At 68.3% G+C, this 15,108-nt stretch overlaps 1 protein-coding gene across 1 annotated transcript; it reads right to left on the reverse strand.

The window, feature by feature from the left end:
* Nucleotides 1-11,531: 11,531 nt before the first annotated feature.
* On the reverse strand, nt 11,532-14,187 carry LOC126991357 (sex-determining region Y protein-like). The gene is made up of 2 exons (XM_050850119.1): nt 14,128-14,187; nt 11,532-12,161 (listed from the first exon to the last, which is right to left on the reverse strand). Exons 1-2 carry the CDS (start codon nt 14,185-14,187, stop codon nt 11,532-11,534), a joined length of 690 nt encoding a protein of 229 aa, XP_050706076.1.
* Between the last annotated feature and the right edge of the window lie 921 nt (nt 14,188-15,108).

Raw genomic sequence — 15,108 nt, forward strand, 5'->3', positions numbered from 1 at the left:
GCCCGGCTGGCTGGCTGCCCGGCTGGCTGCGTGCCTGGCTGGCTGGCTGCCAGACTGGGTAGCTGCCCGGCTGGCTGGCCGCCCGGCTGAGTAGCTGCCCTGCTGGTTGGCTGCCCGGCTGGCTGGCTGCCCGGCTGGCTGGCTGCCCGGCTGGCTGGCTGCCCGGCTGGCTGGCTGCCCGGCTGGCTGGCTGCCCGGCTGGGTAGCTGCCCGGCTGGCTGGCTGCCCGGCTGGCTGGCTGCCCGGCTGGGTAGCTGCCCGGCTGGCTGGCTGCCCGGCTGGCTGGCTGCCTGGCTGGCTGGCTGCCTGGCTGGCTGGCTGCCCGGCTGGCTGGCTGCCCAGCTGGTTGGCTGCCCGGCTGGCTGGCTTCCCGGCTGGCTGGCTGTTCGGCTGGCTGGCTGCCTGGCTGGCTGGGTGCCCGGCTGGCTGGCTGCCCGGCTGGCTGGGTGCCTGGCTGGCTGGCTGCCCGGCTGGGTAGCTGCCCGGCTGGCTGGCTGCCCTGCTGGCTGGCTGCCCGGCTGGTTGGCTGCCCTGCTGGCTGGCTGCCCTGCTGGTTGGCTGCCCGGCTGGTTGGCTGCCCTGCTGGCTGGCTGCCCGGCTGGTTGGCTGCCCTGCTGGCTGGCTGCCCGGCTGGGTGGCTGCCCGGCTGAGTAGCTGCCCTGCTGGTTGGCTGCCCTGGTGGCTGGCTGCCCGGCTGGTTGGCTGCCCGGCTGGCCGACTGCCCGGCTGACTGGCTGTTCGGCAGGCTGGCTGCCCGGCTGGCTGGCTGCCCGGCTGACTGGCTGCCCGGCTGGGTGGCTGCCCGGCTGAGTAGCTGTCCGGCTGGTTGGCTGCCCGGCAGGCTGGCTGCCCGGCTGGTTGGCTGCCCGGCTGGCTGGCTGCCCGGCTGGCTGGCTGCCCGGCTGGCTGGCTGCCCGGCTGGGTAGCTGCCCGGCTGGCTGGCTGCCCGGCTGGCTGGCTGCCCGGCTGGCTGGCTGCCCGGCTGGCTGGCTGCCCGGCTGGGTTGCTGCCCGGCTGGCTGAATGCCCTGCTGGCTGGCTGCCCGGCTGGTTGGCTGCCCGGCTGGCTGGCTGTCCGACTGGCTGGCTGCCCAGCTGGGTAACTGCCGGGCTGTCTGGATGCCCGCCTGGTTGTCTTCCATGTTGGGTGGCTGCCCGGCTGGGTGGCTGCTCGGCTGGCTGGCTGCCCGGCTGTGTAGCTGCCCGGGTGGTTGGCTGCCCGGCTGGCTGGCTGCTCAGCTGGCTGGCTACCCAGCTGGCTGGCTGCCCGGCTGGGTAGCTGCCCGGCTGGCTGGCTACCCTGCTGTCTTGCTGTCCTGCTGACTGGCTGCCCGGCAGGCTGGCTGCCCAGCTGGCTGTCAGCCCTCCTGGGTTGCTGACCTGCTGGCTGGCTGCCCGGCTGGGTAGCTGCCCGGCTGGCTGCCCTGCTGGCTGACTGCCCGGCTGGCTGGCTGCCCGGCTGGGTAGCTGCCCGGCTGGCTGGCTGCCCGGCTGGGTGGCTGCCCGGCTGGCTGGCTGCCCGGCTGGCTGGCTGCCCGGCTGGGTAGCTGCCCGGCTGGCTGGCTGCCCGGCTGACTGGCTGCCCGGCTGGCTGGCTGCCTGGCTGGCTGGCTGCCCCGCTGGCTGGCTGCCCGGCTTGGTAGCTGCCCGGCTGGCTGGCTGCCCGGCTGGCTGGCTGCCCGGCTGGCTGGCTGCCCGGCTGGCTGGCTGCCCGGCTGGCTGGCTGCCCGGCTGGGTAGCTGCCCGGCTGGCTGGCTGCCCGGCTGGCTGGCTGCCCGGCTGGCTGGCTGCCCAGCTGGTTGGCTGCCCAGCTGGCTGGCTTCCCGGCTGGCTGGCTGTTCGGCTGGCTGGCTGCCCGGCCGGTTGGCTGCCCGGGTGGCTGGCTGCCTGGCTGCGTAACTGCCCGGCTGGCTGAGTGCCCGGCTGGCTGGCTGCCCGGCTGGCTGGCTGCCCGGCTGGCTGGCTGCTCGGCTGGGTAGCTGCCCGGCTGGCTGGCTGCCCGGCTGGCTGGCTGCCCGGATGAGTAGCTGCCCGGCTGGCTGGCTGCCCTGCTGGCTGGCTGCCCAGCTAGTTGGCTGCCCGGCTGGCTGGCTGCCCGGCTGGCTGCACGGCTGGCTGCCTGCTCGGCTGGCTGGGTGCCGCGCTCGCTGGCGGCCCGGCTGGCTAGCTGCCCGGTTGGCTGGCTGCCCTGCTGGCTAGCTGCCCGGCTGGTTGGCTGGCCGGCTGCCCGGCTGACTGGCTGTTCGGCAGGCTGGCTGCCCGGCTGGCTGGCTGCCCGGCTGGCTGGCTGCCCGGCTGGCTGACTGCCCGGCTGGCTGAATGACCGGCTGGCTGGCTGCCCGGCTGACTGGCTACACGGCTGGCTGGCTGCCCAGCTGACTGGCTGCCCGGCTGGGTAGCTGCCCGGCTGGCTGGCCGCCCGGCTGAGTAGCTGCCCGGCTGGCTGGCTGCCCGGCTGGCTGGCTGCCCGGCTGGCTGGCTGCCCGGCTGGCTGGCTGCCCGGCTGGCTGGCTGCCCGGCTGGCTGGCTGCCCGGCTGGCTGGCTGCCCAGCTGGTTGGCTGCCCGGCTGGCTTCCGGCTGGCTGGCTGGCCGGCTGGCTGGCTGCCCGGCTGGCTGGGTGCCCGGCTGGCTGGCTGCCCGGCTGGCTGGCTGCCTGGCTGGCTGGCTGCCCAGCTGGTTGGCTGCCCGGCTGGCTGGCTGGCTGTTCGGCTGGCTGGCTGCCCGGCTGGCTGGCTGCCCGGCTGGCTGCGTGCCTGGCTGGCTGGCTGCCAGGCTGGGTGGCTGCCCGGCTGGCTGGCCGCCCGGCTGAGTAGCTGTCCTGCTGGTTGGCTGCCCGGCTGGCTGGCTGCCCGGCTGGCTGGCTGCCCGACTGGCTGGCTGCCCGGCTGGCTGGCTGCCCGGCTGGCTGGCTGCCCGGCTGGGTAGCTGCCAGGCTGGCTGCCCGGCTGGCTGGCTGCCTGGCTGGCTGGCTGCACGGCTGGCTGGCTGCCCGGCTGGCTGGCTGCCCAGCTGGTTGGCTGCCCGGCTGGCTTCCCGGCTGGCTCGCTGCCCGGCCGGCTCGCTGCCCGGCTGGCTGGGTGCCCGGCTGGCTGGCTGCCCGGCTGGCTGGGTGCCTGGCTGGCTGGGTGCCCTGCTGGCTGGCTGCCCGGCTGGGTGGCTGCCCTGCTGGCTGGCTGCCCGGCTGGCTGGCTGCCCGGCTGGTTGGCTGCCCGGCTGGCTGGCTGCCCGGCTGGCTGGCTGCCCGGCTGGCTGGCTGCCCGGCTGGCTGGCTGCCCGGCTGGGTAGCTGCCCGGCTGGTTGGCTGCCCTGCTGGCTGGCTGCCCGGCTGGGTGGCTGCCCGGCTGAGTAGCTGCCCTGCTGGTTGGCTGCCCTGGTGGCTGGCTGCCCGGCTGGTTGGCTGCCCGGCTGGCCGACTGCCCGGCTGACTGGCTGTTCGGCAGGCTGGCTGCCCGGCTGGCTGGCTGCCCGGCTGACTGGCTGCCCGGCTGGGTGGCTGCCCGGCTGAGTAGCTGTCCGGCTGGTTGGCTGCCCGGCAGGCTGGCTGCCCGGCTGGTTGGCTGCCCGGCTGGCTGGCTGCCCGGCTGGCTGGCTGCCTGGCTGGCTGGCTGCCCGGCTGGGTAACTGCCCGGCTGGCTGGCTGCCCTGCTGGCTGGCTGCCCGGCTGGCTGGCTGCCGGGCTGGCTCGCTGCCCGGCTGGGTGGCTGCCCGGCTGAATGCCCTGCTGGCTGGCTGCCCGGCTGGTTGGCTGCCCGGCTGGCTGGCTGTCCGACTGGCTGGCTGCCCAGCTGGGTAACTGCCCGGCTGGCTGGCTGCCCGCCTGGTTGGCTGCCAGGTTGGGTGGCTGCCCGGCTGGGTGGCTGCCCGGCTGGGTGGCTGCCCGGCTGAGTAGCGTCCCGGCTGGTTGGCTGCCCGGCTGGCTGGCTGCTCAGCTGGCTGGCTACCCAGCTGGCTGGCTGCCCGGCTGGGTAGCTGCCCGGCTGGCTGGCTACCCTGCTGGCTAGCTGTCCAGCTGACTGGCTGCCCGGCAGGCTGGCTGCCCAGCTGGCTGGCTGTTCGGCTGGTTGGCTGCCCGGCTGGCTGGCTTCCCGGCTGGCTGGCTGTTCGGCTGGCTGGCTGCCCGGCCGGTTGGCTGCCCGGGTGGCTGGCTGCCTGGCTGGCTGGCTGTTCGGCTGGCTGGCTGCCCGGCCGGTTGGCTGCCCGGGTGGCTGGCTGCCTGGCTGAGTAACTGCCCGGCTGGCTGAGTGCCCGGCTGGCTGGCTGCCCGGCTGGCTGGCTGGCTGCTCGGCTGGGTAGCTGCCCGGCTGGCTGGCTGCCCGGCTGGCTGGCTGCCCGGATGAGTAGCTGCCCGGCTGGCTGGCTGCCCTGCTGGCTGGCTGCCCAGCTAGTTGGCTGCCCGGCTGGCTGGCTGCCCGGCTGGCTGGCTGCCCGGCTGGCTGCCTGTTCGGCTGGCTGGTTGCCCCGCTGGCTGGCTGCCCGGCTGGGTAGCTGCCCGGTTGGCTGGCTGCCCTGCTGGCTAGCTGCCCGGCTGGTTGGCTGGCCGGCTGCCCGGCTGACTGGCTGTTCGGCTGGCTGGCTGCCCGGCTGGCTGGCTGCCCGGCTGGCTGGCTGCCCGGCTGGCTGAATGACCGGCTGGCTGAATGACCGGCTGGCTGGCTGCCCGGCTGACTGGCTACACGGCTGGCTGGCTGCCCAGCTGACTGGCTGCCCGGCTGGTTGGCTGCCCGGCTGGCTGGCTGTCCGGCTGAGTAACTGCCCGGCTGGCTGGCTGCCCGGCTGGCTGGCTGCCCGGCTGGCTGGCTGCCCGGCTGGGTAGCTGCCCGGCTAGCTGGCTGCCCGGCTGGCTGGCTGCCCGGCTGGCTGGCTGCCCAGCTGGTTGGCTGCCCGGCTGGCTGGCTTCCCGGCTGGCTGGCTGTTCGGCTGGCTGGCTGCCCGGCTGGCTGGGTGCCCGGCTGGCTGGCTGCCTGGCTGGCTGGCTGCCCAGCTGGTTGGCTGCCCGGCTGGCTGGCTGGCTGTTCGGCTGGCTGGCTGCCCGGCTGGCTGGCTGCCCGGCTGGCTGCGTGCCTGGCTGGCTGGCTGCCAGGCTGGGTAGCTGCCCGGCTGGCTGGCCGCCCGGCTGAGTAGCTGCCCTGCTGGTTGGCTGCCCGGCTGGCTGGCTGCCCGGCTGGCTGGCTGCCCGGCTGGCTGGCTGCCCGGCTGGCTGGCTGCCCGGCTGGCTGGCTGCCCGGCTGGGTAGCTGCCCGGCTGGCTGGCTGCCCGGCTGGCTGGCTGCCTGGCTGGCTGGCTGCCTGGCTGGCTGGCTGCCCGGCTGGCTGGCTGCCCAGCTGGTTGGCTGCCCGGCTGGCTGGCTTCCCGGCTGGCTGGCTGTTCGGCTGGCTGGCTGCCTGGCTGGCTGGGTGCCCGGCTGGCTGGCTGCCCGGCTGGCTGGGTGCCTGGCTGGCTGGCTGCCCTGCTGGCTGGCTGCCCGGCTGGTTGGCTGCCCTGCTGGCTGGCTGCCCGGCTGGTTGGCTGCCCGGCTGGCTGGCTGCCCGGCTGGCTGGCTGCCCGGCTGGCTGGCTGCCCGGCTGGGTAGCTGCCCGGCTGGCTGGCTGCCCGGCTGGCTGGCTGCCCGGCTGGCTGGCTGCCCAGCTGGTTGGCTGCCCGGCTGGCTGGCTTCCCGGCTGGCTGGCTGTTCGGCTGGCTGGCTGCCCGGCTGGCTGGGTGCCCGGCTGGCTGGGTGCCCGGCTGGCTGGCTGCCCGGCTGGCTGGCTGCCCAGCTGGTTGGCTGCCCGGCTGGCTGGCTGGCTGTTCGGCTGGCTGGCTGCCCGGCTGGCTGGCTGCCCCGCTGGTTGGCTGCCCGGCTGGCTGGCCGCCCGGCTGAGTAGCTGCCATGCTGGTTGGCTGCCCGGCTGGCTGGCTGCCCGGCTGGCTGGCTGCCCGGCTGGCTGGCTGCCCGGCTGGCTGGCTGCCCGGCTGGGTAGCTGCCCGGCTGGCTGGCTGCCCGGCTGGCTGGCTGCCTGGCTGGCTGGCTGCCAGGCTGGCTGGCTGCCCGGCTGGCTGGCTGCCCTGCTGGGTGGCTGCCCGGCTGGGTGGCTTCCCTGGCTGGCTGTTCGGCTGGCTGGCTGCCTGGCTGGCTGGGTGCCCGGCTGGCTGGCTGCCTGGCTGGCTGGGTGCCTGGCTGGCTGGCTGCCCTGCTGGCTGGCTGCCCGGCTGGGTGGCTGCCCTGCTGGCTGGCTGCCCGGCTGGTTGGCTGCCCTGCTGGCTGGCTGCCCGGCTGGGTGGCTGTCCGGCTGAGTAGCTGCCCTGCTGGTTGGCTGCCCTGGTGGCTGGCTGCCCGGCTGGTTGGCTGCCCGGCTGGCCGACTGCCCGGCTGACTGGCTGTTCGGCAGGCTGGCTGCCCGGCTGGCTGGCTGCCCGGCTGACTGGCTGCCCGGCTGGGTGGCTGCCCGGCTGAGTAGCTGTCCGGCTGGTTGGCTGCCCGGCAGGCTGGCTGCCCGGCTGGCTGGCTGCCCGGCTGGCTGGCTGCCCGGCTGGCTGGCTGCCCGGCTGGGTGGCTGCCCGGCTGGCTGGCTGCCCGGCTGGCTGGCTGCCCGGCTGGCTGGCTGCCCGGCTGGCTGGCTGCCCGGCTGGGTAGCTGCCCGGCTGGCTGAATGCCCTGCTGGCTGGCTGCCCGGCTGGTTGGCGGCCCGGCTGGCTGGCTGTCCGACTGGCTGGCTGCCCAGCTGGGTAGCTGCCCGGCTGGCTGGCTGCCCGCCTGGTTGGCTGCCAGGCTGGGTGGCTGCCCGGCTGGATGGCTGCCCGGCTGGGTGGCTGCCCGGCTGAGTAGCGTCCCGGCGGGGTGGCTGCCCGGCTGGCTGGCTCAGCTGGCAGGCTACCCGGCTGGTTGGCTGCCCGGCTGGCTGGCTGCCCGGCTGGCTGGCTACCCTGCTGGCTAGCTGTCCAGCTGACTGGCTGCCCGGCAGGCTGGCTGCCCAGCTGGCTGGCTGCCCGGCTAGTTTGCTGCCCTGCTGGCTGGCTGCCCGGCTGGGTAGCTGCCCGGCTGGCTGGCTGCCCTGCTGGCTGACTGCCCGGCTGGCTGGCTGCCCGGCTGGGTGGCTGCCCGGCTGGCTGGCTGCCCGGCTGTCTGGCTGCCCGGCTGGGTAGCTGCCCGGCTGGCTGGCTGCCCGGCTGGCTGGCTGCCCGGCTGGCTGCGTGCCTGGCTGGCTGGCTGCCCGGCTGGGTAGCTGCCCGGCTGGCTGGCCGCCCGGCTGTGTAGCTGCCCGGCGGGATGGCTGCCCGGCTGGCTGCCCTTCTGGCTGGCTGCCCGGCTGGCTGGCTGCCCGGCTGGCTGGCTGCCCGGCTGGCTGGCTGCCCGGCTGGGTAGCTGCCCGGCTGGCTGGCTGCCCGGCTGGCTGGCTGCCTGGCTGACTGGCTGCCGGGCTGGCTGGCTGCCCGGCTGACTCGCTTCCCAGCTGGTTTGCTGCCCGGCTGGCTGGCTTCCCGGCTGGCTGGCTGTTCGGCTGGCTGGCTGCCTGGCTGGCTGGCTGCCCGGCTGGCTGGCTGCCCGGCTGGGTGGCTGCCCGGCTGGCTGGCTGCCCGGCTGGGTCGCTGCCCGGCTGGCTGGCTGCCCGGCTGGCTGGCTGCCCGGCTGGTTGGCTGCCCTGCTGGCTGGCTGCCCGGCTGGTTGGCTGCCCGGCTGGTTGGCTGCCCTGCTGGCTGGCTGCCCGGCTGGGTGGCTGCCCTGCTGGCTGGCTGCCCGGCTGGGTGGCTGCCCGGCTGAGTAGCTGCCCTGCTGGTTGGCTGCCCTGGTGGCTGGCTGCCCGGCTGGTTGGCTGCCAGGCTGGCCGACTGCCCGGCTGACTGGCTGTTCGGCAGGCTGGCTGCCCGGCTGGCTGGCTGCCCGGCTGACTGGCTACCCGGCTGGGTGGCTGCCCGGCTGAGTAGCTGTCCGGCTGGTTGGCTGCCCGGCAGGCTGGCTGCCTGGCTGGCTGGCTGCCCGGCTGGGTAGCTGCCCGGCTGGCTGGATGCCCTGCTGGCTGGCTGCCCGGCTGGGTGGCTGCCCGGCTGGCTGGCTGTCCGACTGGCTGGCTGCCCGGCTGGCTGGCTGCCCGGCTGGCTGGCTGCCCTGCTGGTTGGCTGCCCGGCTGGCTGGCTGCCCGGCTGGCTGGCTGTTCGGCTGGCTGGCTGCCCGGCTGGCTGGGTGCCCGGCTGGCTGGCTGCCCGGCTGGCTGGCTGCCTGGCTGGCTGGCTGCCCAGCTGGTTGGCTGCCCGGCTGGATGGCTGGCTGTTCGGCTGGCTGGCTGCCCGGCTGGCTGGCTGCCCGGCTGGCTGCCAGCCTGGCTGGCTGGCTGCCCGGCTGGGTAGCTGCCCGGCTGGCTGGCCGCCCGGCTGAGTAGCTGTCCTGCTGGCTGGCTGCCCGGCTGGCTGGCTGCCCGGCTGGCTGGCTGCCCGACTGGCTGGTTGCCCGGCTGGCTGGCTGCCCGGCTGGCTGGCTGCCTGGGTAGCTGCCCGGCTGGCTGGCTGCCCGGCTGGCTGCCTGGCTGGCTGGCTGCCTGGCTGGCTGGCTGCCCGGCTGGCGGCCCCGCTTGTTGGCTGCCCGGCTGGCTGGCTGCCCGGCTGGCTGGCTGTTCGGCTGGCTGGCTGCCCGGCTGGCTGGGTGCCCGGCTGGCTGGCTGCCCGGCTGGCTGGGTGCCTGGCTGGCTGGCTGCCCGGCTGGGTAGCTGCCCGGCTGGCTGGCTGCCCTGCTGGCTGGCTATTATTGGCTGCCCTGCTGGCTGGCTGCCCGGCTGGTTGGCTGCCCGGCTCGGTGGCTGCCCTGCTGGCTGGCTGTCCGGCTGGGTGGCTGCCCTGCTGGCTGGCTGCCCGGCTGGGTGGCTGCCCGGCTGAGTAGCTGCCCTGCTGGCTGGCTGCCCGGCTGGCTGGCTGCCCGGCTGGTTGGCTGCCCGGCTGGCCGACTGCCCGGCTGACTGGCTGTTCGGCAGGCTGGCTGCCCGGCTGGCTGGCTGCCCGGCTGACTGGCTGCCCGGCTGGGTGGCTGCCCGGCTGAGTAGCTGTCCGGCTGGTGGGCTGCCCGGCAGGCTGGCTGCCCGGCTGGTTGGCTGCCCGGCTGGCTGGCTGCCCGGCTGGCTGGCTGGCTGCCCGGCTGGGTAGCATCCCGGCTGGCTGGCTGCCCTGCTGGCTGGCTGCCCGGCTTGCTGGCTGCCTGGCTGGCTGGCTGCCTGGCTGGGTAGCTGCCCGGCTGGCTGGCTGCCCGGCTGGTTGGCTGCCCGGCTGCCTGGCTGTCCGACTGGCTGGCTGCCCAGCTGGGTAGCTGCCCGGCTGGCTGGCTGCCCGCCTGGTTGGCTGCCAGGCTGGGTGGCTGCCCGGCTGGGTGGCTGCCCGGCTGGGTGGCTGCCCGGCTGAGTAGCGTCCCGGCTGGGTGGCTGCCCGGCTGGCTGGCTGCTCAGCTGGCTGGCTACCCAGCTGGCTGGTTGCCCGGCTGGGTAGCTGCCCGGCTGGCTGGCTACCCTGCTGGCTAACTGTCCAGCTGACTGGCTGCCCGGCAGGCTGGCTGCCCAGCTGGCTGGCTGCCCGGCTTGTTTGCTGCCCTGCTGGCTGGCTGCCCGGCTGGGTAGCTGCCCGGCTGGCTGGCTGCCCTGCTGGCTGACTGCCCGGCTGGCTGGCTGCCCGGCTGGGTAGCTGCCCGGCTGGCTGGCTGCCCGGCTGGCTGGCTGCCTGGCTGGCTGCCCGGCTGGCTGGCTGCCCGGCTGGGTCGCTGCCCGGCTGGCTGGCTTCCCGGCTGGCTGGCTGCCCGGCTGGCTGGCTGCCGGGCTGGCTGGCTGCCCCGCTGGGTAGCTGCCCGGCTGGCTGGCTGCCCTGTTGGCTGGCTGTTCAGCTGGTTGGCTGCCCGGCTGAGTAGCTGCCCGGCAGGCTGGCTGCCCGGCTGGTTGGCTTCCCGGCTGGCTCGCTGCCCGGCTGGCTGGCTGCCCGGCTGGCTGGCTCCCCGGCTGGTTGGCTTCCCGGCTGGCTCGCTGCCCGGCTGACTGGCTGTTCGGCTGGGAGGCTTCCCGTCTGAGTAGCTGCCCGGGTGGTTGGCTCCCCGGCTGGCTGGCTGCCCGGCTGGGTAGCTGCCCGGCTGACTGGCTACCCTGCTGGGTAGCTGTCCGGCTGGCTGGTTGCCCGGCTGGGTGGCTGCCCGGCTGGGTAGCTGCCCGGCTGGCTGGTTGCCCGGCTGGTTGGCTGCCCGTTGGCCGGCTGGCCGGCTGACTGGCTGTTCGGCTGGGTGGCTTCCCGTCTGAGTAGCTGCCCGGGTGGTTGGCTGCCCGGCAGGCTGGCTGCCTGGCTGGCTGGCTGCCCGGCTGGCTGGCTGCCCGACTGGCTGGCTACCCGGCTGGGTAGCTGCCCGGCTGGCTGGCTGTCCTGCTTGCTGGCTGCCCGGCTGGGTGGCTGCCTGGCTGTCCGGCTGGCTGGCTGCCCGGCTGGGTAGCTGCCCGGCTGGTTAGCTGCCCGGCTGGTTGGGTTCCCGGCTGGCTGGCTGCCCGGCTGACTGGCTGCCCGGCTGGGTGGCTGGCCGGCTGAGTAGCTGCCCGGCTGATTGGCTGCCCGGCTGGCTGGCTGCCCGGCTGGCTGGCTGCCCGGCTGAGTAGCTGCCGGCTGGTTGGCTGCCCGGCTGGCTCGCTGCCCGGGTGGCTGGCTGCCCGCCTGGCTGGCTGCCCGGCTGGGTAGCTGCCCGGCTGGGTAGCTGCCCGGCTGGGTAGCTGCCCGGTTGGCTGGCTGCCCGGCTGGTTGGCTGCCCGGCTGGCTGGTTGCCCGGATGGCTGGCTGCCTGGCTGGGTGACTGCCCGGCTGGGTAGCTGCCCGGCTGGGTAGCTGCCCGGTTGGCTGGCTGCCCGGCTGGTTGGCTGCCCGGCTGGCTGGTTGCCCGGATGGCTGGCTGCCTGGCTGGCTGGCTGCCCGCCTGGCTGGCTGCCCGGCTGGGTAGCTGCCCGGCTGGGTAGCTGCCCGGTTGGCTGGCTGCCCGGCTGGTTGGCTGCCCGGCTGGCTGGTTGCCCGGATGGCTGGCTGCCTGGCTGGGTGATTGCCAGGATGGCTGGCTGCTTGGCACTAACGTTATCCTGGAAGCGTTGTTGTTCACGGGCACTAACGTTATCCTGGAAGCGTCGTTGTTCACGGGCACTAACGTTATCCTGGAAGCGTCGTTGTTCACGGGCACTAACGTTATCCTGGAAGCGTTGTTGTTCACGGGCACTAACGTTATCCTGGAAGCGTCGTTGTTCACGGACACTAACTTTATCCTGGAAGCGTCGATGTTCACGGGCACTAACGTTATCATGGAAGCGTCGTTGTTCACGGGCACTAACTTTATCCTGGAAGCGTCGTTGTTCACGGGCACTAACGTTATCATGGAAGCGTCGTTGTTCACGGGCACTAACGTTATCCTGGAAGCGTCGTTGTTAACGGGCACCAGCGTTATCCTGGAAGTGTTGTTGTTCACGGGCACTAACGTTATCCTTAAAGCGTCGTTGTTCACGGGCACTAACGTTATCCTGGAAGCGTCGTTGTTCACGGGCACTAACTTTATCCTGGAAGCGTCGTTGTTAACGGGCACCAGCGTTATCCTGGAAGTGTTGTTGTTCACGGGCACTAACGTTATCCAGGAAGTGTTGTTGTTCACGGGCACTAACGTTATCCTGGAAGTGTTGTTGTTCACGGGCACTAACGTTATCCAGGAAGTGTTGTTGTTCACGGGCACTAACGTTATCCTGGAAGTGTTGTTGTTCACGGGCACTAACGTTATCCAGAAAGTGTTGTTGTTCACGGGCACTAACGTTATCCAGGAAGTGTTGTTGTTCACGGGCACTAACCTTATCCTGGAAGTGTTGTTGTTCACGGGCACTAACGTTATCCTGGAAGTGTTGTTGTTCACGGGCACTAACGTTATCCTGGAAGTGTTGTTGTTCACGGGCACTAACGTTATCCAGGAAGTGTTGTTCACGGGCACTAACCTTATCCTGGAAGTGTTGTTGTTCACGGGCACTAACCTTATCCTGGAAGTGTTGTTGTTCACGGGAACTAACCTTATCCTGGAAGTGTTGTTGTTCACGGGCACTAACGTTATCCAGGAAGTGTTGTTGTTCACGGGCACTAACGTTATCCTGGAAGCGTTGTTGTTCACGGGGACTAACGTTATCCTGGAAGTGTTGTTGTTCACCGGCACTAACGTTATCCTGGAAGTGTCGTTGTTCACGGGCACTAACGTTATCCTGGAAGTGTCGTTGTTCATTTTCTAGCACTAACGTTATTCAGGAAGTGTTGCTGTTCACTGTCTGGCACTTAAGTTATTCAGGAAGTGTCGTTGTTTACTTTTTGGCACTTACGTTATTCAGGAAGTGTTGGTGTTCACTGCCTGGCACTAACGTTATTCAGGAAGTGTTGTTGTTCACGGACACTAACGTTATCCTGGAAGTATCGTTGATCTCTGTCTGGCACTAACGTTATCCTGGAAGTGTCGTTGTTCACTGTCTGGCACTAACGTCAGCCTGGAAGTGTTGTTGTTCACGGGCACTAACGTTATCCTGGAATCGTTGTTGTTCACGGGCACTTACGTTATTCAGGAAGTGTCGTTCACTGTCTGGCACTAACGTTATCCTGGAAGTGTCGTTGTTCACTGTCTGGCACTAACGTCAGCCTGGAAGTGTCGTTGTTCACGGGCACTAACGTTATCCTGGAATCGTTGTTGTTCACGGGCACTTACGTTATTCAGGAAGTGTCGATCACTGTCTGGCACTAACGTTATCCTGAAAGTGTTGTTGTTTTCAGGCACTATAACGTTGTCTTAGAAGTGTTGTATTTCTTTCCTGGTAATGAAGTCACCCAGGAAGTGTTGTATTTTATTGGTATCATTATCCATACAGCGTTGTTCTTCCCTGGCATTTACTTGTCATTGCTCAGAGAAGATTCGCTGTATCGCCAATGTTTTGTTAACGACTGCTGCTTGTTTCTTTACGACTCATCGGGACTGAGAGAGTAGTAGTGGCGCAAGAGGCGGTCAGTGGCCGACATCCTACGCACGGGTTCACTGGCTTCGGTGCCGCACGCGTTGTCGAGCCCGAGAGAAGCTGAACCACTGGTATCTTTTTAACACAGTTTACTCATGCGTCGTTCCGATCCTTGCATGATAAAGAATCCTGTGTTTAGAGTGACTTACAGACACTACTCCGATACATGCGCCACGGTACATCTATCTTCCCTACTTTTATAGCTTCCAGGGCCTCCGCCGGTAGTGGCCGGCGTCACACTCATGAGCTCGCCAGCCCCAGCGACCCATACGTTGTAGAGCCCCGCAGATGAGTAGCTGAACCACCGGTAGTTGACCGCGCTATTCTTAGGCGTTCTTCCGATCCTTGATTAAGGATACAGGCAGTCATTCCTGACTACCCCTCGTGTTTTGAGTGACTTTTGGGGAGCTTAGATCTACCGTTGTCTGTCAGACACTACTAAACTCGCCATGTGCCTAGCGCCCCGGCGCATCTATCTTCGCTACTGTGTTTTGAGCTCGGCGACGTACGTAGCTGTCGAGCCCCGGAGAGGAGCTGCTGAACCACCCGTAGTTTACCACACTGTCCTCAGGCGTCTTTCTTATCCTTGATAAAGAATATAGGCAGCCATCCCTGAATATCCCCCGTATTATGAGTGATTTTTAGAGAGCTTAGACATACTCGCCTTGCGTCCAGCATCTCGGCACATCTACCTTCCCTACCCCTTCACCGGCTTCACGGCCAGTGGCAGGGATTCCATGGCACTGGCTTGCCTCGGCGATAAACGTGCTGTCGGGTCCCAGAGAGAAGCAGCTGAACCACCGGTAATTTAGCATACTTCTTAGGGGTCGTTTCAATCCTTGATAAAGAAAGGAAGCAGTCTTCCCCGACTACGCCTCGTGTTTTGAGTGACTTTTAGGCCGCTGGCACACGAACAACGTCTGGTCGCCACGCCGTGACGACACGCACTGTCACGCAGTAGCGGGATGTAGCTTCCCATAGGCAAGATCTAAGTAAGCACTTAGATCTTGCCCATAGGTTTTCATTGCTATGAAGCGTTGTCTGTCGGACACCAGCTCTAAACTCGCCATGCGCCCAGCGTCCCGGTGCACCTATCTTCACTACTGTATTTTGAGCTGGCCGACGTCCAACTCACGGGCTCGCCGGCCTCAGGGCCCTGGCCGGCCTCAGCGATGCACGTGCTTTCGAGTCCCATAGAGGAGCAGTTGAACAGCAAGGAGTTTAACACGCTATCATCAGGCCCCGTTCCGATCCTTGGTAACGAATAGGCAGTCATTCCTGATTATCCCTCGTGTTTTGAGTGACTTTTAGGGAGATTAGTTCTAAAGTTGTCTGTCAGACACTATAGTTCTAAGCTCGCCTTGCGCCCAACATCTATCTTCGCTACCTACATCCCCCTGATATATATATATATATATATATATATATATATATATATATATATATATATATATATATATATATATATATATATATATATATAAACATCCATCCATCCATTCATACATACAAACATACATATATACGTACAGAGAGAGAGAGAGAGAGAGAGAGAGAGAGAGAGAGAGAGAGAGAGAGAGAGAGAGAGAATTGGATTATATCATTATATAGTAAATTATATACATTTATAAGGGCTCTAGGGTACCTGCAGTTAATGCTACAGTCACAAGCACAATCGCCGGCGCCGGTGTGGTGTCATGAGACATCCCGGCCAGTATCGTACGTGAGACATCCCATCATGTATATAGCTACATAGCTACATGAATTTCGACACGGTACCGTGTCTTTTGTCGACTGCTTGCCGGGATCTGTTCCACCTAAATTTATCTATATTATTATAAAACCAATACTATCGGGTTGGAGGTATACGCTGGTAGTCTGTTTAACTGTCTGTAAAACGACTTGTCGAGGAACTCGTTCGCTTTATTATTGCCCTACCCCAGCACTGCACAAGCGAATGGCATTTCGGCAGAAAGTCTATCATGGTGCACCAACGCGGAACAGGTCAAAATCGAAGAAACGCGGTTTATTTTGCCTCCAACTCGGTCCCGACCAAGGAGACTCTTTGGTTCTGACCTTGAACTTGATGAGTTGTGCCCGCCACCTATACAAAAAG

The sequence above is a fragment of the Eriocheir sinensis genome, unplaced genomic scaffold (assembly GCF_024679095.1).
Source record: "Eriocheir sinensis breed Jianghai 21 unplaced genomic scaffold, ASM2467909v1 Scaffold264, whole genome shotgun sequence".
NCBI lineage: Eukaryota > Metazoa > Arthropoda > Malacostraca > Decapoda > Varunidae > Eriocheir > Eriocheir sinensis.

What these genes read in the sequence shown, in the direction of transcription:
- LOC126991357 (XM_050850119.1), bottom strand. Translation starts at nt 14,187, where the DNA reads ATGGGACTCGAAAGCACGTGCATCGCTGAGGCCGGCCAGGGCCCTGAG. An exon ending in GCCCTGAGGCCGGCGAGCCC is followed by an intron (nt 12,162 to 14,127) that starts GTGAGTTGGACG and finishes CGACACTTCCAG; the next exon opens with GATAACGTTAGTGCCGGTGA.